This window comes from Pelecanus crispus, chromosome 10 (genome assembly GCF_030463565.1).
Source record: "Pelecanus crispus isolate bPelCri1 chromosome 10, bPelCri1.pri, whole genome shotgun sequence".
Taxonomy (NCBI): domain Eukaryota; kingdom Metazoa; phylum Chordata; class Aves; order Pelecaniformes; family Pelecanidae; genus Pelecanus; species Pelecanus crispus.
The window spans coordinates 16,511,081-16,525,707 of NC_134652.1; the positions used below are offsets into that span (position 1 = coordinate 16,511,081).

Sequence of the window (14,627 nt, forward strand, 5' to 3'; positions counted from 1 at the left end):
GCAAGATGGAGTTCTTGTTTTGCTTTTGTTTTCTGGTAAATTAAAAAAAGAAAGTGCAAGCTGTAGATGCAGGTAAGCATAAATTCTGTCAGTTGTATAATATGGTGTGTGGGCGGATACATTTACAATGAACACGTTGAACAGAAGCCCACAAAATGCCCGTCCCTCTACAGTTTATGTTATATGCACAGGGAGACTTGAGACATAGGGGGCTTTTTAACTGAAGCTTTTGATATCCATGGTAACCAGATAGAATTCATCCACAAGGAGGATCAACCTTAACTAGGATATCAAATGACCTGAATAGCTGATACAACCGAGTAACCCAGGCTGCTTTTCCCAGAAATATTTCCAAACTGTGCTCTATTCAAACTGACTCTGTTTCTTCATTAAATACTCTTCAGATCTAGAGGATGCCATTACAGCACATGACAATAGCCATTTGATTTCTACTCTTAAACTAGGTTATATCTATCCATCCCTTAAATGAAAAGGAATTTATTTTAGATGATTTAAAAATGTATTTATGTGGACATGTAACATCTCATTTAGAAGAAAGATCTCAGGGCAAGCAGTCATTTACAAAGCCTATCAGAGAAAAGGCAACAAGAGGGAGAAATACCTCCACATCCAGGTTGGATTCAAATCCCAATTAATTCAAAGCTAGGGACAAGTGCACTGATGACAAGCAGGAATCTACTGCGATTCTCTGTAAATCTGTTCCAATGACAAATAATCCCAGGCAAAGAACCTGACACTAGAAATATTCATAAGTAAAAGCCTACATAGAATAACTAAAGGGCTGGGTGTATCTTCATGTGGATACTGGGACAATACTGTTTTCAGAAGGAATATCAGCATAATTTCATTGAGCAATATACAAGGCAAAACAGAAATAAATTCAAGTCAAAGAATCTTGCTCATGTTTAGTAAGGCAAGTCACTCCAGGAAGAGACCACCAGGTTACATCTGCTCCAGACAGACCTCATTAGTTGCCATCTTGAGAAAATGCTTTGCTAGTTATTCTACAGTTTGGTTTGGTTTGGTTTTTTTTTCCCCAGGAGATCATTATATTTCTTACCATCTGAAGAAGGCGGGGTGGTTCCAAGTGGAGTGACAGGTGTCGTTGGAATTGGGCTTGTTGGCGTTGTCATCAGCCCCATTTCAGGATGGCTCTAACAGAAAACGCAAATATCCAGACACACACAGGTCAATAGCTTCCCTAGGCACTATCATACAGATCACTATTTGTACTGTTCCATGCTTTCACACAGTAGATATGACTAATGAAGTCTCAAGAAACTTCAGCCTCTCCTCCAAAAAGCAAGGCTATGCTTCCTGACCTTGGATGTCTACAATTAAACTGTACATCAATTTCTTTACTCCACAAAACATAAAAATATATGAGAAAGTGGTGGCTGTCCCGAGCAGACAGATAACAAGCCCTTCCCCAGTGCAGAATGGGAAAAGGTACGCAGAAGCCTACACTGTTTATAGCTTCCAATTCCCCCCAAAACAACCCAAGGGTGTGAAGTCTTCCTCCAAGATCCTTTTATTTCTCTTTCTAAAAGCAAATTCTCCTCGCTCCTGCCCTCCACCTGTTCATATTCAAAGATGATGGCAATTTATTACTTCCCTGTCTCACTATAAAGCCCAGGCACTGCAGGAAAAGAGCGCATAACATAAATAACACTATAATTATCGATCCTCTCAGCTTCCATCAGTCGGTTACTCTCCCCATTTCATCTTGGCTAATAGTTGCCTGCCTAATTACTGCTTAGACTTTACTCTTTATAAGCTTCCGGATCTATCCACACTGGTGAGACTGTAGGCAATCTGCCATGCTATTTTAAGTCTGGCTGGCAAGCAAAGTGTCCATTTCATAGGGCAAGTTTTACATAAATGTATAATTCCCCTTAATATATCATCATAATTTCAAAATAAAAGAAAGGGATACAGGACTGCCAATTTGACGTTAGTTCTGTAGGATTCTTCACAAGTGGATATCCTCTACATAGTCTTTGAATATCTCATTTTATGGGCAGCTATAAATACGTGTATTTTATGGGAAGCACAGACACACATACCACAATTCAAAGACAATTTTAAAACATTACAGACACTGATTTAAACTTTAAAATACAATTTTCTATTGAAAATCTTACATAAAACAGGTTTGCTTCCATAGCTTTTGCTATGGTGTTTACCTTTCTTTTCCCCAAACACTAACTGCCAGTTGAGAAATAATAGTGCCACCTAGCAGCAAAAACTGAGGACCAACAAGTTAGTAAGTATACCAAAAGTATAGCAAAACCTTAACACTTCAGGCATCAACAACTGTATCTCTGCTCTTCCTGTGTACCCACACAGCAGCAGGTAGTCATTCATGCAGTCCCTAGCAATGGACATGAACTTAGACAAAAGCATTCATCAGCTTTTATGAGGTTTGTTTTTTTTTTTTTCCAAAGGACAGCACAACCTATCTTGCCCTCTCTTAAATGAAGGATTACAGACAATCCACCCAAGAACATCAGGCCTCCACTTCAATTAAACTCACTGATCAGTGGCTGCTTCAGCTATCACTTTCACAAATAACTAGTTTATCCTTCTATTTTCAATTTAAGAGCTTTCACTCTAGCTGCCGTTTTTTCCTGCCCTACTTGTTTCCCTGTCAAAGGCCTCTCTTCCCTCAGGGATGCCTTGACCACAGAAAGGCCTGAGTTGGTATTACACAGAACTGAAAGAGCAGAAATCTCTCACAAGTGGTAGGAATGAATAACCTGGGAAAAGAGAGGCAGGGAACCTCAGCAAATTAACCACCCATGGAACAGAAGCTTTCTTCAGAAGCAGTAGATCTTCCTATTAGACCTCTTCCATCACCACTACTGTCAGGAGTCCTGACAGGTCTCCTGCGCCATGCCAAGTGTCTAGCCTGTGACGTACGGCTGCACTCTGAGGACCTGAAATAACTGGGGAAAGGTGTTAACTGTTTTGTTGATGTCATTTTTCTCACAGATTACCAGCAGTACTTACAAACCAAAATTAAAAGCCTAAACCTGAAGGTTTTCCTAAACACATCAATCATGCTATCCTTCCAGCTAGCCACAGCATGATCACCAGATCAGGCAGACTCGTTACCTGTCTGCCAGCAATAATCACCTTTGCAAACTCACAGGGTGTTTAGAAAAGCATCCAGAGGTTTGTGATCAGAGGTATGGAGCTGCCCACTGCTTCTCAGAAGGCTGCTATAGCTGTTTCTTCACCATAAACAGCACAAGGAGGAGTGCTATGCTCCGGCAACAGTCTCCCAAGCAAAAGAGGTTGGGCTCTCCAAGGAAGTTTGAACACAAAATAGTATTTGAAACAACAGTTGTCACGTGTCAATTAGTCCCTAAGCGAAGGATACCCAAAGAGACAACATGCAGTCTGTGCACACCCAGACAGGACAATTCATCCAACTTTGGAGCCGCGATCAGCCTCTTTCGCTCAACCCTAACTTAACAAGAGCATGAATTGCTCTGATAGCTGCAGCAATCTTATCCCTACCAGTCCACTCACTCCATCCTCCCCGTAAAGGCAGTATCAATAGGGCACAGAGGGCACTCCACACAGCCCTTCCCATTCAGTGGGAAAAATGGCTCATTTCAACAGGAGCTGTGCCCTCAAAACTTTACTCATTTTCTGGCAAGGCAGGAAGCATATCCCAAAAGTATAATAAACCCAGGCCCTGGCCTGCTTCTGATCTTTCATGCTCATCTACACCTATGACAAGCATGCAGGGGAAAAAAAAAAAAAAAAAAAGACGACTAATCTTTTCACCGATTCCATTTCCGACTTTCTAATTTCAAAGACATACACTACAAAGAAATGGGCAAACATCACACTGAAACTCACTTGTGCCAGAACTGTGATGAAATTCCGGTTTAAGTGAACAGCTTCATAGAGGGCCAGAAGGATTGCTTCATTCGTTCTGTGGAAAGGATACAGACAAAAGCACAGTCAGTTAAAGGTCCAACACGAGATGAGAATCCCAAGAACAAAGTTTTTCAGAAGCATGGCCCATCTGAAAGGAATTTTTTTTTTCAACTATGTAAAACTCTGCCTCTGCAATCCAGTTGTTGTTCTGATTATCAGTAGTACTTAGCAATCCATAAAAATAGCTATTTTTAGAGCTCAACTACAGTCTTTGTTCCCTTCCTGCTGAAGGTCTCCCTCATTGCCCTGTGTTTTCCCTTTAAAATCCTTTCTTTTAAGGGCAGAGGTTCCTACAGACACCACAAAGCCTCGTATTTATCACTTGCCCCCTTGATTTAGAAAAAGATTTTCTTGGGGACAGGAGTGCATGAACCATCACTTCCCATCTGCAACCTCCAACATGCCTATTATATGTTAAAAATGCCTCATAAAAACCACAGGGTTTTTTTTATACACTTCATTACAAGCAATTCAGCTGTAGCTCCTCCTGCTGCACCCTTCTCACTGAAGTGAGAAACCATCATTTGTAGGGGTGTGGTACCATTTTAGTCACAAGAGAACTTGTCTCTCTGGTTTGCTTTGCTACATTAGAACAGCTCCATGGCGGAGCGGATCATGTTGACCAGTGTGGCAAGTTGCCATTCACTGTGTAACTAATATCTGTGCACTTACTGGACTGAGATCTTCTCATCAGCATCTGCTATGAACATGCTGCCCACCTATGGAAAGAAAGAGTATTGCATAGGAGGAATTTGTGAAAGCGAGACAAGAGAGAAAACATAGATTTAACTAAATCAGAAGTGGCCTGGGACAGGTGTTCTCATCCAAGGCACATATGCAACTTTCTTTCTAATACTAGTAAAATACAAATGGGAAACAGGATGACCACCTACAAACACATTTTATTTTGCACTACTGTCACTGACCAACGCTTTACCTGTTAAATCACAAAAGAGGAAAAAAAGGACTGTATCTTGAATCCCAACCTGGATTAGTCTGTGATTCTCTAAAAGGACAACAGAGATCATTTCCTATCTGCTTGCCCCAAAGCAGTAGCAGTTTTACCCATGTCACTCCTGACAGACAGTTGTCAACACTGAACTATCCTTACTTACAGGAAATTTTCCTGTCAGTTAGATCTCAGACTACAATTAAATCTCAGACTACAGCAAAGCCAAACTGAACAAGGGGAACAGTGGATACTCTTTACAAGGAAGAAATTCACAACTGCCTTTGGATGGTACCCCTCTGAAAATGCAGCCACCGGTCATTGCAGAATCCAAGCTTACTTCATAGCTAGGGTGCACCCAGGCTTGAGAAACAAGACATTAAAGAAACAAATCTCTAAGGCTAGTGACAGACTAGACTTTGTCACAAAAATATTCAGCTTCTCTGTTTTAGGCTACATCAGCAGAGCAGCAACTTGTTTTTAAAAATAAGTAGCTGTTTAAGTGTCCAACAAGTAACTGTGCTTTTTAAAATAAAGTCATCTAAAATGAAGATGAAGGAAAACTATTTCAATTATCAATGCCAGAATAGATCTCTCATCCTTTGAAAGAGCTTTCCCAGCCAGACAACACCACACTCCTCAGAATACAGCCATTTCAGTTGTATTTGGTTTGGACTGGATCAATGCATCTCCTCCTCCAGAACCCAGATCCCAAACTCATAGTTTTTGGAAGCACCCTCATGCTGAACTTTCATGAAGGCACCTATTTTAAGAATAGAAAAACACTGCTTCCTTGCTTACCATATTAGTTAGGGCTGAGAAGAAACCACTCTGGTGCTCCTCTTCTTTATCTTTGTATTGCCTGAACAAAAAGGGAATAAGGATGAAGCTTCAGGGTTAGAAATTGAACTAGGGTTATTTTATCTAAACCCCTATGAGACAGTCTTATCTGATAAGGATACAGGATGGAGAAAGCTTCAACATTCACAAATCCTTTTCAAGAACTCACAAAAAGAGATGCAAAGGGTATTAAAATATTTGTAAATTGTGTAGAGTTGAAGTGGGGTTGCTGAAAGATATGAGACTGAACAATGCCTGTGTTGTTATAGAGTATCCTCACACCTAGTCTGGGCTAATGCTGAAGGAAAGGGACCAAGTGACTTAGGAAATTTTGTCCTGCACTGAAAAAACAGTAATGAACCACACGAACACACACTGTCAGTGACCAGAGAACGGTTTCATTTCAATCATCATCCACTACAGACTAAACCAGAGTCGATCACCCTATGGCCAGCAGAAACCGTGAGGACCATTATGGTTCATGGCCTGATCCCATGTTCCTGGAGTAAGTGAAGGGACTGGAACTGGAGTAAGCGAAGCCAACAAATAGGTTGGGTGCCTCAGAGTTAAGCTAAGTTGCTTCATTTGGCATTCAAATGGACTAGCAAAGCTCACATGGCCATTTATTGCGTCTTTCATACAGGAATCCAATCGCACACAACGCAACAAGCAAAGAAAATAACTCTAAATTTTTGGGGAAGGGGGAAAGAGCTAAGCAAAACAGGCCATAGTCTGAGACAGCTTTTGTTAGAATGAAGTTGGATGGGTAAGGTTTTTTCTGCTTTACTCTAATAATTTACTCCGTTAAATACATTTAACATGATCTGCTGATCTTGCAAGTCATCTGCATACCTATAATAGCAGACCTTCAAAGGAATTAAAACATTTTTCTGGATACTATGAGAATCCTACTGCACAAAAAAAGTCTTGGATTGTTCAGGTGAAATTGCTATAAGTTTCCAAATTTTTCTGAAGCGCTTTCTTCTTAGGAAAACTTATACATTTTGTGCTGTTGCTTATGAAGCAGAGGCTGGGAACATGCTACCCCTAATGCTGGCTTTCTGGCTCTTTCTTCAGAAGCAGTTAATGCTTTCCACCATTTGCAAGAGCATACCTCCCCCTAATCATCTCTGATCTGGCATGTGGATAGTCCTGGATACATTTGTTTGCTTCAGATTGTGTTTCAGTTAAATCAATTTTCTAACAGAGAAGTACTCAGCAAATCATTTATTTTTTCACTTGGGACTAAGATTTTACACAAGGGTCATACAGGGGTAAAATCCATGACAGTAAAACCAGCAGATATCTTCCCCTACAGCAAGATCCCTCCTGAAGCACATCAGCACAGCTGGTACAGATGCATTTACACTTGCAATGACAACAACAACTGAGCTGAAGTACCTCAAAATATAAGACTATTATTCTCTGTCTCTCCAGGTGCATCAGGGCTGTTAGGTGATAAGTGCTTTAACACAAAAAAAAAGTTTGTGGAAATGTACAGCAACTATCATGCATTGAAAAACAAGAGACAATTAGGTTTTACCTGTTATATTCCGATAAAGCCTGAGCAATTACAAGTCCCATTCCCTGAAAAAAGCATTAAAAAAATCTTTACATTACAAATCTCAATGCAGGAAATCACACACTGAACTCATATAGCAGTGCTGCCCCCCACAAGATAACCTAGCATGCTATGAAGAATTTCCCCTGAAGCTATTTGAACTATTAAGACATGCTATGATACAACAAAAATATAATCAAAAAATCAAGACACCAAAATTTAAAGTTGAATATCTAAGTTCAACAGAGAACATTTACTCTCTTTGGATCTCCAGACAGAGCTTACCCACTCAAGAAGCCTCAATAAAGTGGCAAGAACTTCAGAAGGAAGCTGATGTCACAGGAAGGACATCCAAAAGTTCAAAACAAAGGCCATAAACACTAGTAACCTTTTCACTTCTTGCAAACAGCCTCCACCATTGCACAGCTACTGATCACCCTTTCTGCCAAACTAATTTAAATAACTCGGCATAATCATTCTTGCCCTTTAGTTAGTATGGAGCTTACTTTTTACTTCATGCCTAAAGCACGGCTTCTAAGTCGAGACCTCACATAGCTCATAGTGTGCTGCCACTTTCTGTCCAGGCCTGGATACAAAATTTAGGCAGTGGCTACAACCCAAAATATGTTGCAGGACTCTTGACTCAAGTACAAGCTTCCACTGAGCTACAAGAATTGACTTGTGGACTGGTAAAATTGGATGACACTGGAAATAAGATCATCTTTGGCATAAGCTATCTTGTGCCTCTGACACATGACAGCAAATAGCGTACAGATAGTTCATAAACGTATAATGGATCAACTTTAGCATGCTCCTTGCTACCTAGCTTTTTAAGCACCCCCACCATTTCACTGGTGATCAATCTGTCCAAATAATGAGCTGCTTAACCTATTGCAAGAGTGCAGTTAGGATAGAAACCCACTATACTGGTGTTCTTTACAGTAGCACTGTTCATAGACCTTTCTACCAGACACCATGACTGCATTCATTACATTAACACTACACATGAAAGAACATCCGCAGCAGCGCAGAGGAATCAAGTCAAATACTCACATTGAGTGTGGTCTCATCATCTACGATGGAGAGCTTCACAATGTAGGGATTCACTGACTGCTCAGGGTTGGGGGAGAAGAAAGAAAGAAAATTGGGTTTAAGTTCAGCCTTCAGGAAAAAAACACTGGTATCTTTCCAAGTTTACGCAACCACCTGGGAAGAATCTCTCTCCTGTCCCACAAAGAAAGAGGAGTCACAGAGTATGCTAAGGCCGCTATGCCTGGGACACCTTCTCTTTACTGGCTCAGCCAGGCAGTCTCCTGATTTTATTGAGAAGAGAGGGAGTTTCCACTCCTCCACTAGCTCATCTGTCAGTCTGGAAAGCGGAGCAGCTGTCCTGCAAGCCTGTTATCTGTGACACACACACTGTTATGCAGCAGGAACAAGCCATGAAGCTGGGACTGAACATTAGCGTTCTGATATCTCTCTTCTGCAACACCTTGCAAAGATTGCTTAAAGGAAGGAAGACCCAGGAAGGCATGGCAATGTTATAGACTCATCTGCTGCTGGGTTAGAGCTCAACACTTTAACAGTTTACACCACTGAGAGCTATCAGTCCCTGGAGAATATAAATTCCTTGAACTTACCTGAACAAAGCACACAGGCTCCATCTATAAAGATAAGTCCTAATAATTTAGCAAGCATTTTAGATTAGCAATGTACATTTGTTTTTCCTGGTTTATATGTGTCAGTGCAAAACTAGCAAAGTTGATTTGGAAGCAGAACAGAGAAGAAAAGGCTTTATCTGTGTATTAAGTCCAAAGTGGATGGGAAGAATAAAACACGAAGCATGCATCAGATGCAGACCTAAAAGTTACACAGTTATCTGACTGATTTGCCCACGACTTGACAGCGGGTTAAAAATAATGCTGATGAGAAAACACCACTCTCTCAATTATTTGGTGCTTTGGGAGGATCAGGCTTTTTGGTTCAGAAAAGAAACGGATCAGAACAGACCAAAGCTCAGCCAGTCTGTCAGCCTGCCTCCAGCAGCAAGCAGCCCTGTCTGCTGTCTCAGAAAAAGACAGAAAACTCACACAGAACCCATCTGTGCACAAAGCATGCAAAGACATTTACTTGAGGCTGGAGTAGAAGCTCCTGTTGAGCAACAATATATGGTCCTCTCTGTACAACCATGTTGCCCTTCAGAAATTAAATTTAGTCATTGTCAGTGAAGCAGAAGCAAGCTTCACAAATTCATAATTAAATATAGATTAAAATCAATCCTTGTAAATGTATCTTAGTTTTTTCTAATTTCAGTCATTCTCTTGCTCTCATTATACAACAAGGAGAAACCCTACACACCACAGCTCACGCACAGAAGAGAGGCCAGCCTGTGATTCACAACCAATAAAAGTGATGGGGCTTTTCCAGGCAATGGGCAGCAGGGCTATGCTGGATTAGAGGCTGCAGGGTTATCCAAATTCCCAGACGTGGGGAATAAGCAAACTGGGAGATACTACACTGACCAACGCCACCAGGCTGCCCTGAGACCTAGTCATACACTCCGTCCCATCACAGAAAGGGAGGGGGAGTGGGTTTGTTGTCATCTCCAGCCTATGAACAACTCTTCATGCTCCTATTGCCCTTGACTTTCCAAGATGCATGCTCCGTGTCTCCTGCCTCTTGGCAGCAAGATGTCATCAGTGCACAGCTGATAGGGTCATGAAGCTGGCCTAGCTTGTTACAGATCTCTGCCCTCTATCTTTTCAATTGTCATTTCCATATCTGTAGAAGTCTGTTTAATAATTCCTGTCTGAAGTATTCCATTCTCCCAGCATATTCCATGCCTCCTCTACACTTCCCTAACTCCTTAAGCAGCAGGCAGATGACTAACCAGTGTAATCTACACACCGTATTACTCTATATTGGACAAGGCAGTTTCTAGTGTTTTTCAGTGTGCAAGTCTGTACCAGTGCAATAAGAATATTTCCTATGCTGCCCACAGGGTGTGCAGTTTGCTCCTGCCCCTCCTTGACAGCCAACAGTTCCAGTTGGTGTCTATGAGCATCATCAGCCTGCACATCTACCATGAACATCAGCAACCTGCAAGTTGTACAAGCACCCCTAAGCCCACCCCATACTCCCTGCCTGCTTCCCTATTCTAATCCTGCTGTTTCAGAGTTCAGTTCCCCTCTCACTGGATATCAGAGCAAAAGTTTTAAAATCTAAATTATGCCTGCCACTCCACAACATGCAGAAACATGCAACAGCCTTGAAAAGTGGTTGAAAAGCATTTTGAAAACTTCAAAGTGTGTCAATGAAGCAGTTACACAAACTTAGAAATAGCTTCTGCCTCCAGAAAGAACTCAAAAATATGATTCTCAACTCTTCAGAGAACACAAGTCTTTTCCTATCACTGCCATCAGATAACAAACACTCTAGCATTAAGGCCTTCTTGTCAGTGATGAGATACAGACACAAACTTCTGGAACCTGGGAATACTCAAGATGTCCTCCATGAACTACCCACCATTAGATGCCAAAAGTTTCATAGAAATGAAGGTGGAAGCTACAGGGAGGTCATTACCAGGTAATTTTTAAAGCAATCTCTAGGTGATACATGCCATACAAAGTGAGTATTACATGAAGAAGCACACGGGTCTGTCAGAGGGAGCAAGATCTCCTCCATGCCCCGAAATGTACCTCTGCCTCCAACACAAACCTATGGGAAACAATTTTTTTGGTAGGAAAAGAAAGCAGAAAAAACCCAAGCCAACTGTGTATAATCCCTAGTTAGGTGCTTAACCTATCTTCACATCTATAACACAGACAAAGGCCATAGTGCACTCAATTATCCCTTGCAAGACTTTTCCCTGAACACCCAATTAGGGATGATTCGGCAGCTTTGCTGCAGCCCCGATGAGGCCACCTCCTCTGCAGACAGGCCATCTTGCAGGGAACTGGAGCTTGAATAATTACTTTTTGTTAAAGAGATTAATTTGAAATAATTTGAGTTGTGTGAGACCTTTTTTTTAAAAAAAAAAAAATAAATTCTGACTCTTCAATGTTGGTAAGTGTCTCTTCAGCACCTGTAGTAGACTGTATCAAGGAGAGGCAAGTCCATGTAACTGGACATGAAGGACTGTTGGATACACTATATGCTGCCAGACAAGCACACAAAAGGAAAAACCCACGTTTTGACTAATTTGTTTCAGCTCTACCTAGCAAAAGACATAATATGCAATTCTTGCCCATTGAACATGAGGCAAAGAAATTTCCACCTAGATGTTATCAAGGAATCTAACTATTTAAAAGTCACTACCCAATGTTATGTTTTAACTTGCTATTCTAGCGGTCATCCCTTAAAATACTGTGAAAGTGATCAAATAAATACTCTTCCTCACAGTATTTTCTGTTAGGCAGCCTTTTGTGTACACTTAGCTTCACCATTTTCCTGATACAGTCAATTATTTAGTTACCCTTTTATGTTACTCTCACATAGTATCAAAGTAAAAATATTTTCTCTGAAGTCAGGATTAAAAAAAACAAAATATAGCTGAAGACTTGAATAAGTATACACTTTGAACAACTTTTGAAAATTATCAGGTTTCAGATCAGGGACATCCCTTTAAAGGTTCCATGTAAAGACATATAAATCATTTTCATCTTCACTACGAGGGTGGTGAGGCACTGGAACAAGTTGCCCAGAGAAGTTGTGGATGCCCCATCCCTAGAAGCGTTCAAGGCCAGGCTGGATGGGGCTTTGAGCAACCTGGTCTAGTGGAAGGTGTCCCTGACCATGGGGCAGGGGGGTTGGAACTAGATGATCTTTAAGGTCACTTCCAACCCAAACCATTCTATGATTCTATGATTTTTACTCCAGGAACAGAAGTTAATGAGCAAGCCAAGATCTCAGCTACACTGGTAATGAAAACGTGGACAGATATTCCCCAGGGAATTTGAGAGGAGACTCCAAAATTCACATCCCAAAAATATGAAAGAACATCCTAATGCAAAACACAGTGGTATTCACATTAAAGACAGACACAAAATCCTAGTCAACTAATGAATTTTCAGCCTAATTAGATTTTCTTAAGCAGCTAGAAATGCAATTTAGCAACCAATGAAGTTCAGAACAAAAGAGAACCTATGAACTGCAGCACAGTTAACTAGAAAGAGAACTTCCAAGGATTTGAAGCATGAAACTGTGCTACAATACACTGACAAACAGGCAACCACCAAACTGACTCTAAGGGCCACAGAACAACAAATGAAAGCAGCTACTCTACTTAAGGACAAAGATTATGACTGCATTACTACAGGCTTTGCTTGTAGTGCTGCTTACAAAGGGCAGTGTCAGGCAGCCATCATACAAAACCTTTCTTCAAGTTGCTTTCAACCTTGCCAGATGAACTACTCAAGCTGAAATTCCCCTTGCTGCACGTCTGCCTCAGGCTGGATAGTATTTTTAAACATCAGCATAATTTGCTTTGGGTGTCCAGTTTGAAGACATCTAGGACAATGTTTTCCAAAGCACTCAACCCCAACTCAGTACTCTACAGAAAGCTACTGCAAAGAGCAGAGGACAAATCTTATGTACTCATAGCACTCTACCTTACTAAGGACTTAAACTATAGTACACAGGGATCCATAGCTCAGGGATGGGACTACACGGCTCTCCAGCCTTTGACCTGAATGTTGCAATGAGACCTCTGGTCTTTCCAGTCTACCCTCATCAGTAACCCTACTCATATCATTCCCAACAGTTTTCCCTCGTGGCCATATACTGAAACCAAACTCCATGCTCCTGTTCCATGCTACCACAGCACAGACTGCTGAACAGAATCTGTAATTCATGAGTCTGACAACATTCACAGGAATGAAAAATTAACAGGGATTACCTTGACACTAAGTGTAGCTCCTGTCTTTGCCTATTCTCTAGGTCTATTCATAATTCAAAACAAGATCTATTATAAAACCAGGTAGGTTTTGGAGTCTGCCGCCTCCTAGTAATTCCGTTGAGGAGGGGGTATTCCAGCACTTTCCCATTTTTTGCCAATCTAAATATATTTTAAAATATTCCTAATGATGGAAAAAAGTAAGATTGATCATTAAAGCGTCATGCCTCATGCAAAGAGAAGCCAACATTAGGTGTTTTATTGACATTTGAAATGTTTCTTTTTCAAGGTTAATGAATAACAGGAAAAACGGGAATACACCACAAAGTAGCACAACCAGTTTAGAAAAAAGGAAGATAAATAAAGTTTCTCAGAGAGGAATCAGTCAAAGAGATAGATAAGACTTCTCTCGGAAATACTAGCTGTGATGTTTCAGTTCATTCTTTGGTCACAGCTTCACCATCTCTTCTGGGGATCTGTGCTCTTTCAGTCTGCTAGTCAGGTTCTGAATCACAAATTCAGTCTGAAGCCCAAGATGACTGACAGCTCATGTATATATGTATAACCACACAGTCACACACAGAGGCAAACATGCAAGTTTGGCACAACAGTAACTCTTCCAAAAGGACTTTCCTCAGAATACTTTCATGGAGGAAATGCAAATCCCCTAGGTAGTTTCTTTCATGCTTGCACAAAACGAGCTGTATGAATATCATACACATTTGATTATACACATATGTCAGAAACAGATACGGTTAGCATAATATGACTGCCTTGCAAAACTTCTGTAGCTCTGTGCTGATACCCTGATAAATGTTATAGTGTGTACTGCTAAAAACTGTACTGTAGGCTGCCTTAACAATCCAGACACAGTGTAAATTAATAAAGTAGAGAGAAGTGATGTTTCTGTTATCCAGAAGAATACCTACCTCATACTTTCTGTAGTTGACCAGCAAGGCAAGAAGGACAACAGCATCATAGCCATGTTCCCTGCGACTAAGTGGGCTGGACAGGATCTGGAATAAATAATCACACTGTTCTTTTCAGGCCTTCTTCAGGAAGCTTGCAGTGACTCTCAGACAGTACATAGCCGTGAAATGTATGTGTAAGAGCAAATTATGTCCTAACTGAAAGAGGGTATTTAAGGTTGAGGGAGTGTCGGTGCTTCCAAGAAGTTCTGCACACAGAGAAGCTTATTTATCACAGAGAGGATGTACATAGGCTTTCTGGGCACAAAGGGAAAATATATTTCTCAACAGCACTGGACAGTATCTCAGTGCATCACCAACATTATCTATGCAAGTCTTCTGGGTTTCCCAAGCCTATTTCCACTTCTAAAAAGTATAATTTATCAAAGAGCAGAAAAAAACTCAATATATTCAGACTGCCTTTTGAAAAAAGTTTGTCCA

At 40.9% G+C, this 14,627-nt stretch overlaps 1 protein-coding gene across 3 annotated transcripts in view; it reads right to left on the bottom strand.

The window, feature by feature from the left end:
- ARMH3 (armadillo like helical domain containing 3) overlaps positions 1–14,627 on the bottom strand; it is a 129,763-nt gene that overhangs the window by 102,064 nt on the left and 13,072 nt on the right. For all 3 annotated transcript variants that reach the window (XM_075717663.1, XM_075717664.1, XM_075717665.1), the window contains 7 exons: positions 14,148–14,234; positions 8,379–8,435; positions 7,308–7,351; positions 5,726–5,786; positions 4,648–4,694; positions 3,895–3,970; positions 1,082–1,175 (listed from right to left, as the gene is read on the bottom strand). In XM_075717663.1, coding sequence (XP_075573778.1) covers positions 1,082–1,175; positions 3,895–3,970; positions 4,648–4,694; positions 5,726–5,786; positions 7,308–7,351; positions 8,379–8,435; positions 14,148–14,234 — 466 coding nt within the window. The remainder of the gene's footprint in view (positions 1–1,081; positions 1,176–3,894; positions 3,971–4,647; positions 4,695–5,725; positions 5,787–7,307; positions 7,352–8,378; positions 8,436–14,147; positions 14,235–14,627) is intronic.